The sequence below is a fragment of the Heliangelus exortis genome, chromosome 8 (genome assembly GCF_036169615.1).
Source record: "Heliangelus exortis chromosome 8, bHelExo1.hap1, whole genome shotgun sequence".
In the NCBI taxonomy this organism is placed as follows: Eukaryota; Metazoa; Chordata; class Aves; order Apodiformes; family Trochilidae; genus Heliangelus; species Heliangelus exortis.
Window position 1 is genome coordinate 5,824,968 of NC_092429.1, and position 9,505 is coordinate 5,834,472.

A 9,505-nucleotide genomic window follows, 5' to 3' on the forward strand; every position below is an offset into this window, starting at 1 on the left:
CACAACAAGTGGAAGCATTCTGCTTAAAGCTGCAGCTGATACAAAGTCAGCAGAGACCATGAGAGGTCTAAAATTAAAGGTTAAAAAAAACTACACAGTTAAGGTCAAGTATTTCAAGATTAACATCAGCAGCTTCAAATACGAGTTCATCAATTAGAAATTACTGGAGAGAATAACCTGAACAGTTTGCTCAGACACAAGAAAAAAAATGTGAGACAGCCAAAGAGGCATTGGGAGAAGCATCAAGCAATGATAAGGAAGTATTATGTCATTTTCAAGACAAAGGGAGATCTCACAGAGCTATTTATGTTAAGAGATACCTGCACTATTGCAGTTTTAACATAGCAGCTACTAGAATGCTCTGGGGAACAAAAGCACATTGGGAATAGGAAACAAAACCAGCTTTTCTTAGCCTAGCAGATCAAAAGCTGAGAGATATGAATGCTGCCTATAAATACTGCACAGCGAATAAAAACTACAGGGAAAAAAAAAAAAAAAGCTGTTAAGGTGAAGCACGGTGCCAGCCCAGTAACAATGGTGCACAGCAATGCCATGAATTAGAATTTTGCCATAAATTCAGATGTCACTACATAGCTCCAAAGTGTCAAACAATGAAATTCTGCCCTCGTTCAAGAGCAGGCACAAAACGTACCTCCTTTTAAAATAAAGATCAAACGTTTATTCGATTAAAAGGAACGGGGCTAGATAACCCAGAAAGTTCCTGCTAGTCCTTTAAAAGCAAATATGCACACTCATCTCTCAAGCGGAGCAGCAACCAAACACAACACCCTCATGTGCTGCTCCCAGGCCTGACTTCAGCTGGGCCGGGCTGGGCTTCTCCACCGCCAGTGTGGCCCAGCTCCCGGTTCCGAGAACACACACCAGCGAGGCCCAAATACCCTGAGTACCACAACACCTCTTTTTTTATCCGGGCAGCCCCCTGATAATGCAAACCCAAGGGGGAAAAGCGCTGTTTTGAGTGCTGGACGGCACCCAGAGTGGGAGGGCGGGCTGGAGGAGGCAGATGGCTGCCCTGTCCTGCTCTGCCCTTCATGCCCACGGGGTGAGGGGTTCTGCCCCCCCACTCCTAATGTGGCCGCAGCCCTGGACCCACAAGGTGCTGGTCAGAGGCAGCGAGACCGGTCCGGTCCGGCCCGGCCCGGCCCATCACCCTCGTAACGCTGTGGAGACGCCGGGGCTCACCGGGCAATGCTGCTGCCCCTTCACACCGCTCCAGGACTCGGAGCTCCCCTCAGCCGATCGCCCTTTTATATAATCTGTAGGGCAGCAGTCACCGCGGTTACACAACAGCGAGGGCAGCCAGGGCTGCCAGCCCGGCTCGGAGGGTAACGAACGAGAAGGGAAAAAGCTCCCGTGTCCCCGCAGGACCGGACCGAACCGGACGCGCCCAGCGCCTGCCTCAACGGCCTCACCTGCCCGCCCCCCCCCCCCTTTCCGCCATAGCGGCCCCTTCACCCCCCCACCCACCGGGGAAGCTTCACCTTAGCCCCGCTCCACCGGGATCTGTCACCCCGGGGCCACCCGACCCCTCTCTCCGCGCCCACCCCACGGCGACCCCCATCACCGCCTCCTCCACAGCACCTCCCCAGAGCTCACTCACCATCGCAGCGCTGGGTGCCGGAGGCGAGCGCCCAGCCAGCCGGGTCCTGGAGCTTAGCTCCTTTTTTTTTTTTTTTTTTTTTTTTTTTTTTTTTCCTTTCCCTCCCCCTGTTTTTTTACCCCCTTCTCCGACCTGGAAGTGAATCTGCCTCAGCCGGCCGGGAAGCAGCGCCAAGCCCGCCTCCCTTAAAGGGGCCGCGCCAGGGGAACTCAGGGTGAGCGAGAACATGAAAATCCACGTTTCTGACTAAAATGTCAGCGGGAGGGTTCCCCTGCGCATCGGCCTCGGGTGTCACGGTGTGTGTGGAAACCTTCCCTGACGGCGAAGTCGCTTCCATTCCGGAGCAAGGGTGAAGCAGAGGGAGCGGCGGGGCCGTCGGAACAGGGGCTGGCGGGGCCTGGAGCAGCGGTGCTGCAGGTCCTTGGCTCTGGGTCACCTCAGACAACCAATGTCAGCGTTCTGCCTGTTGCTCACAGATTAACCGCTGTAGTTTAAATGTTTCCTGCCCAAACGAGTTTTTTCTGGAAATACGAATTCTAGATTCCAGTACAATAGGTTTTGACACCTGCTTTGAGCTTGGAGAGGAGCTTTGCCGTATTTTATACAAACTAATTTATGGTTTCAGATACAGTTGTAGCGATGAAAACGTTTCCCGACTAATACATAGTACAATCTAGTGTCGGTAAAGAGAATACAGTTATTTTTTGTTTCAGGATGCAAAGCAAAGAGAAAAAAAGTTACCCTGTCCAAGTAAAATGAAATCATAAAGATTTTACGGTTAAACCTTTTAAGTTTAAATTCTAAATTAAGACATGCTGATTTTACACGTGGCAGCTTTAAATAATATTTGTTTGCAAACCGGTAAAACACATAAATAAACATTAAGGAACAAGTGCTAAAATCGTTGATGTTTCTGGCATTTGAAGATGATAAAATATTCTACAAACGTTATCAAACACAACTTTCCTGTTGAGGACTGTGCAACAAAGGTCAGTTATAGTCCCAGTTCTTTATATTAGGATGTCGACGTGGAAAAAAATTACACGCTCAGGATCTGACAGGAACAGAATCAAAAGTCTTTGTGTTCGGAATTTGACCGAATTTAATCCAACCTGCTTAGAAAAAAAATTCTTGCTATAATTATGGATAGATAAGTAAAGGAGGGGGTTTAGTATTGTTACTCTTAGTCCTTTAGATATTTCTATCTCCCTGCTAATGTATTTTGCAGCTTCCAGGATGTTCTTTCCATACTTACTGACACTTTGAACTTGTCACTGGCATTTCGGCACCAAGCCCTGCAGGTGGTGCCACCAGTCCGAGCCAAGCGGGTCTCACAATGAGCTCTGGCTGTTTAAGACAGTAACAGACAATTGTCTTTTCACAGACAATCACATTTCTTCCTACGGGAGCCTGTGGACGGGGTTTAACCGAGTTTTATTCATCCCAAAAGCTTGGCAGGCCGGCCTTGTGTTAGTGAAACAACTTGGGACAAAGCTTTCTCAAATGTCGATTGACATTTATTTTAACTCCTAAGTCGTTTGTCCCGTAAATTCCTCGCGTGCTACTGTATTCCCAGAAAATCCCGTTTGAGCTCAAAAGCCCTGGAATCGGGTAGCGAGCCGAACTTTCCACAAGTATCCTAACATTACATCCGCCTGGAATTCAGCCATCACCCGAGAACGAGGAGAAGCAGCTGGCGAGCTGGTAACGCGTGCGCCGTGGTTCCTGCGCATATGTGTACCGGGTTCTGTCTCAGCTGCGCGGTGTGTTGGGCCGGACCGGATCACGTCGGGCGGAGCCATAGCGGCGTCTCGGGTCTGGCGGGCGGTACCAGATCGATCTCTCGGTACTCGCGGTGGGCCCTGGCGGCATGGCGGGCTTCATCAACTTCCAGGACGAGGAGGAGGTAAAGGCCTACCTGGAGAACCTCCACGTCGAGTACAGCTACCAGTGCTTCAAGGAGAAGGACCCGGAGGGTAAGCGGACCCAGCCCGGCCCCCTGCTCCCCGGGGCCGGCGGGAAGCCTCAACCCCGCTCTTCACCGGTGCCTTGCAGGCTGCCAGAGCCTCGCCGACTACCTGGATGCCGTGAAGAAAGATTTCGTGGCAGCGGTGCGGGTGCTGCGGCACAACTGCGAGGAACATGGGTACAGCGAGAGCTGCTATAAGCTGGGGGCTTACCAGGCCATCGGCAAAGGTGAGAGCTGGGGATGGGTGTTCCTGGTGATTGTGGCACTGCCGCCGAGTTCTCGGCTTTTTCCTGCCCTGATGTTTAATGCAGCTGCTTCTGAATCCCTCCTCTCCGCCGCCCCTGGCACTCCTGCCTGAGCCGCTGGTGCTTGGCAGAGCTGGGGGTGCCGCGGGTTGGGGGCACCCCTCGGCATCCTGGTTTCCTCTCTCTGCGGGCACCGGGGTGGGGAGGGAGCCCTGTGGTGGCTGTGAGGACACGGCTGCAGCTTCTGCAAAGGTGCTGGATATTTGTATTATTTCCTGACCTTGAAAACTCCCCGGCCTGCTGCTTCTGTGGTCACGTAATAAAAGCTGGGGAGGGGTGAAAAACCTTAGGTTGTGCCTTCTGAAGAATCAGCTTTTGGTTAGTGTATTATTTTCAGTCGTTATGTCTGTAAAACTGAGAAATATGTCCAGTGCTGAATCTTACAGTGTGATCTGCTCCTAAGGTTTGAATTTCTTCTCAACTTGCTCTTCTTTTTTTTTAGAGAAAGTAGAGAAAGAAATAAAAAACAGAAGAAAGGGAAGATGAAATAAACTTAGACTGTAACACTGCTTATAGACACCTAAGTAGGCCCCAAGTCTGCCCAACATGTATCTGCTGGTACGGTGATTTGAAGCAGTTAAACCAGGGAGTCTTCTTCCAAGTGACAAGAAAGAAAGATGATATTTTTACTTCACTTAAAAGCTAGCAATACTCTTGGTGTACCTATAGGTATACTGGCAAAAGAATAATTTGCCTGGCAAGCTACTAATTGTCTGTGTAAGCAGCTGTGATCACTGGGGAGTGCAGGAGGGCTTCCTAACTTAAAAGACATTAACAAAATTTGTTTAACTGAGACAATGAGAGTTTCTCTCAAGTCCTAACTTTTTTCTGTAGCATCTGAAGTGAGAGATGCTGTGTTGCCCCAAGTGCACTGGGAAGCATGCTGCAAGGCAGAGGGCTCCAATCTGTTTTAGTCTGATCTTCCAGTAATTTTTTGGTTTCTTGACTGACAGGTGGACTTGACCCTGATTTGAAAGCTGCCTACACCTCTTTTCTGAAGTCATGTGAGAAAGGTGGGAAGAAGTCAATAAATGCCTGCCATAACGTTGGGCTGTTGGCCCACGATGGGAGAATAAACGATGATAAACCTGATCCTGTTGTGGCTAGAGACTATTACACAAAAGCCTGTGATGGCAGTTTTGCTCCCAGCTGCTTCAATCTCAGTGTAATTTACCTCCAAGGAGCAGCTGGGGTCCCTAAGGACATGAACCAAGCTTTGAAGTACTCGCTGAAAGGGTGTGAGCTGGGTCACATTTGGGCTTGTGCCAATGCCAGTCGAATGTACAAGCTGGGAGATGGCGTTGAGAAGAATGATGCTAAGGCAGAAGAACTGAAAAACAGGGCAAAGAAGTTGCATAAAGAACAGAAAGAAGCCTCAATGTCTGTAAGATTCGGGGAGTAAAACTGTCAGTTGCAGTTATCAAGACTGCACTTTTAAATGGCAAGTGAACTTGTTATTTAAATTGTGAGCGTACAGTTTTCACATATAATAAATATCCTGTAAGTATTTGCATATGCAAATAAACTTATATTTTTATGGATACAACAAAACACAAGCTCTGCTGTGCCTTTCTGCATAACTGAACACACAAGTTCCTAAGTGTGTTGCTTAGCTCCCTCCTCTTCTTTAAGGAAATAAAAAAACTTAAGGCCTTTTGGAAGTTTGTCCCCATGGTTTCATGTATGAAAGGCCCTCTTGTGTCCAGTGTTTCAGGGTCAATGTGCACAGACCACTTCTAACACACACAAATCACATTTGTGAGGTATTCCAAACTTGGGCATCTCTCTTACAAACAGTTGTGCAACTTTGATAGTGTGCACACTTGGGTGATCTGCACTAAGGCTGCTTTGTACCAGGATGGCTTGAGAAACTTGAGAAGGTTTATTTGCTGAAGGTAATGTTCCTTATCCTAAGTCTGTATTTAAATTTTCTAATTTAGATACTTTGTAGTCATACCATCAAGATGGCATTTTTATCTAGGAGAAAAAAAGAGATGACTTGTTATAGGGAGAAATAATAATTTGTTATCTTGCTCATGTTTCAATTATTTATTTACTGTCATCATTTCATTTGAGAAGTTTTTATTTCTCAATTCAGTCTCTTAAGTTTTACAGACTTAGTATAATTTTTTTAATTTGTGCAAGTGTTTATTATCTGATTGTAAATGTGTTACAAAATTATTTCATATACTTTGATTTTATAAATAACTATTAACTAAGCATTCAGGTGGAGCCAAGTTTGTGTATAAATATATGCCAATTTTGTGATGTGTGTTTATGTTTTACTGCTGATTTAGAACATTAATGCTCTGACTATGATCTCAATAAAGATACAGCACTAATGTGGCTTTTGCTACAGTTGAAAGTAGAATTGATAGAACCTGATTGCAGGCTGTCTTGGAGTATGAATTAAAACAGTTCTTCCAACTTAACTGCCCCTTTAGCAGACGTGTTGGAAGGGTTGTGTGCTTCCTGCTGGAATAAAAAACCAAGTGATGGGTAGGCTGTAACCACAGGTGGCAGTGTATGCAAACCATTCTTCCCTACTGGGGGTGTAAGGCCTATGGTTTTGCTTACAGCAGCCTACAAATAAAAAAGATGCAGTGGTGACAGAAGTGAGATTAATTTTTCTGTGACAGAAGTGAGATTAATTTTTCTGTTAACACAATCCTTTATGTCAGTTCAAGAAGGTAAAGCTCTTTTAGAGGATCACACTTTGCCCAGTTCTTTGCTAGGTGCTATTCTGGGCATTAGTTTCACTGGGGAAAGGCAAGTAAATGTTACCTCTGTGTATTGTAACAGCTTAGTAATAAACCAGTTTGACAGCCATGTGTACAGAAGTGAGCAATTACAGATGGCTCAAGGCATTGGAGAATTGGGTGACATTTTAAGCCCTGATCTTGTTTTTGAGTTTGCAGTGCTCAAAAACTTAACTGCCTGTGAATGGCTTGTGGAGATTCTCAGTCCAAATGAACCTGCAGCACTACAGCAGGGCTGCTTCCACCAGGACTAATGACTGTCAGGGGTTCCCCAGGGAACTTCCAGCCAATGCACAGAACAGGCACCTGGGATCGTCCTCAGCACATTGCAGATAATTAAAGCCACACAGAAAGTTCATGTTGTGAGGCTTTTTTTTTTTTTTTCATAGCACTTGAGAACTCAGAGACTTGCAGAGTTTAAATATTATGAAATGAACCATTTTCATAAAAGCTGCCAAGTGTGTTAGCACACGTAAGTTTATGCAGTATCATCCAATTTTGTACCACTGGTTAAAAAGGCAAGCCCAGGTTAAGGAAGACTCTTGTTACCCTAAAACACCATCCAAACCAGTTTAAAGCATTTTCAGGCTGTTTTGCTGCCTGTTCTGGGGACACATGTATTTTTTTTTCACAAACCACAGTGATGCTGTAATATGCGTTTGATGGATAAGGCCCTTTCTGATATGAGTATTTCCCCCCAAAATGCATCCAAAACCCCCCCAACAACCAGCTAGTCTCACTTCAGTGTATTGTAAAAGTTAATGCTGTCTGTAGCAGAGCCTACAGACTCCACAGACAGCTGTCTATTCTCAACCTAGAGAGAGTATGTTCCAGAGATGTAATCAAAACCAGTTAAGAGGTGAAAATTGTACTGCAAATCTTGGGTTGTTTATCTTGCCCTGATATTATGAGGGTATTACCAAAAAGCTCATATCTTCCTGCTCTTTCTTTTTACCTGATGTTACAAAGGCTAAATTTTATGTCCTCTTGGGAAGAAAGTTGTTCCTCCAAAGGCTCTGAGGTCATAAAGAAAGTGTGATAGATATGTGATCATCATAACACACTTGGAAATATGGAAGACCTGTTGATCTTTTTAGGATTAGAGGATTGTCTAAGAAATAAAAGGGTTTAGCTGAGCTTCACAGCTCTTAAACCAGTCTGCTTTCTCTTTCATTTGTTTGTATTGCTCTTTGCATACAGCTGACCTCCTTTCATAAAGCAGCAATACATTTCTGAAGGAATGGTGACCAACTCTAATTAATTTAACAGGCTGATGAATACATGGCCTTAAATGATGAAAGCAGTCGCTGCAGGATGCTTCCCGCAGCTGTGAAAAAATTGCCAGTGGAGTGCTGCTTTTGTTCTGAGATGTAAAAAAAAGGTGATGCCCCAACATGTTGTGTCGTTAAATATCATTTGGTTTGATTCTGGACAAAAGATGCTGTCAGCTTGAGAAGCTGCATGACATAGAAATAGAAAAACAGAGTGGTGATGGTAGTTCTGTTTCTGTGCTACATTGCAATAAAAGAAGTATTGCAGCTTGCATGCCTTTTATTCAGCTGTCAGTAAAAACTGCTCTCTGCAATGTGAAGGTAGTTCTTGTACCTGTAGCCACCCAGACATGGACTGGGAGACTTTGTGTAATTGCCACACCAAGAAAGCAAAATAATACTGTTCCTTCTTACTGTACAAACGTTTTGTTCAGTGTGGAAAGAAATCCACTGTCGGCAGTTTCTCATAGAATCAGAGAACTGGCTGGGTTGGAAGGGACCTCAGAGATCATCAAGTCCAACCCTTGATCCACTCCCGCTGCAGTTCCCAGCCCATGGCACTGAGTGCCACATCCAGGCTCTTTTGAAATATCTCCAGGGATGGAGAATCCACCCCTTCCCAGGGCAGCCCATTCCAATGTCTGATCACCCTCTCAGTAAAGAAATTCTTTCTAATGTCCAACCTAAACCTCCCCTGGCACAACTTGAGACCTCTTGTGCCCTCTTGTCTTGCTGAGAGTTGCCTGGGAAAAGATCCCAACCTCTCCCTGGCTCCAACCTCCTTTCAGGGAGTTGTAGAGAGTGATGAGGTCTCCTCTGAGACTTTTTTGCATCAGAGAGGACTTTCCCAGGTGGCTCTTCTCCTCCTCTGATAGATGGACAAGGAAGAATTCCTCCTTTCCTTGCACTTCCCAGCATCTCATCTACTAGCCCTCAGACTGAGACAGTTCTGCTCACTGTTCAGCTTTTTTGGGGGTGAAGCAAGAAGGCAGAGGGAGGAAAAGGAGCCATGGCACAGCAAGAAACAGATTAGAAAATAAACAATCTATCCAGTTGTATTATTTTTGCAATAATTTGTGCTGGTTATCACCCAGGGGTTCAGTTCAGGTCCTGATATCAGGCCATTTGTGTGCACCCATAATGACACCCCCAATCCAGAGGCACACAATCTAAGATTCAGGATTGTACAAAGTCCCTAGTACATGTTTCAGTATCAAACATTAGTATCCTGATTGGATTTTCCAGGCACTGTATCAATGATACGGCCCAGAATCCACAAAATAAAAAAATAAAAAAAGATTTCTCCTTGACTTTTAAGACTTCAGTGATCAATTATGGTGCAAATTTTTGATGTATAATTGCAAACACCAAACCTGTAGCTTCCCAGTGCTTTCATTTTTCAGTATCTACACTTGAAGTAAACACAATAACAAAAAGACAATAATTGCACTAATCTCAGATTCTCTCACATGTTTCTAATTTGTCGTTATTGCCCTCTACTCTAACATGAGTTGCAATTGCTAATGGTATATTTGTTCCAAATATTAGATTTTATTCTTCTTACATATACACTTTGTTTT

General features: G+C 45.2%; 2 protein-coding genes across 4 annotated transcripts in view; one reads left to right on the forward strand and one right to left on the reverse strand.

Annotated features, from left to right (window-relative positions):
- LOC139798912 (protein zyg-11 homolog B) overlaps positions 1-2,020 on the reverse strand; it is a 22,343-nt gene extending 20,323 nt beyond the window's left edge. Inside the window, exon 1 of one of the 3 annotated variants that reach the window (XM_071750091.1) lies at positions 1,754-2,020. In XM_071750091.1, coding sequence (XP_071606192.1) covers positions 1,754-1,849 — 96 coding nt within the window. In that variant the 5' untranslated portion in view covers positions 1,850-2,020. Of the gene's footprint in view, positions 1-1,203; positions 1,257-1,621 lie in introns of those variants that run through there. The other 2 variants (XM_071750092.1, XM_071750093.1) reach the window with 2 other exon arrangements.
- Positions 2,021-2,977: 957 nt separating this feature from the next.
- Positions 2,978-5,451, forward strand: COA7 (cytochrome c oxidase assembly factor 7). Its single transcript, XM_071750115.1, has 3 exons — positions 2,978-3,597; positions 3,677-3,817; positions 4,849-5,451. Exons 1-3 carry the CDS (start codon positions 3,492-3,494, stop codon positions 5,295-5,297), a joined length of 696 nt encoding a protein of 231 aa, XP_071606216.1. The 5' UTR covers positions 2,978-3,491; the 3' UTR covers positions 5,298-5,451.
- Positions 5,452-9,505: the final 4,054 nt, after the last annotated feature.

Excerpts from the sequence above, each read along its gene's own strand:
- COA7 (XM_071750115.1), top strand. The coding sequence starts at position 3,492 with ATGGCGGGCTTCATCAACTTCCAGGACGAGGAGGAGGTAAAGGCCTAC. Across the intron at positions 3,598-3,676 it reads CAAGGAGAAGGACCCGGAGG|GCTGCCAGAGCCTCGCCGAC; the intron begins GTAAGCGGACCC and ends GGTGCCTTGCAG. Across the intron at positions 3,818-4,848 it reads TTACCAGGCCATCGGCAAAG|GTGGACTTGACCCTGATTTG; the intron begins GTGAGAGCTGGG and ends CTTGACTGACAG.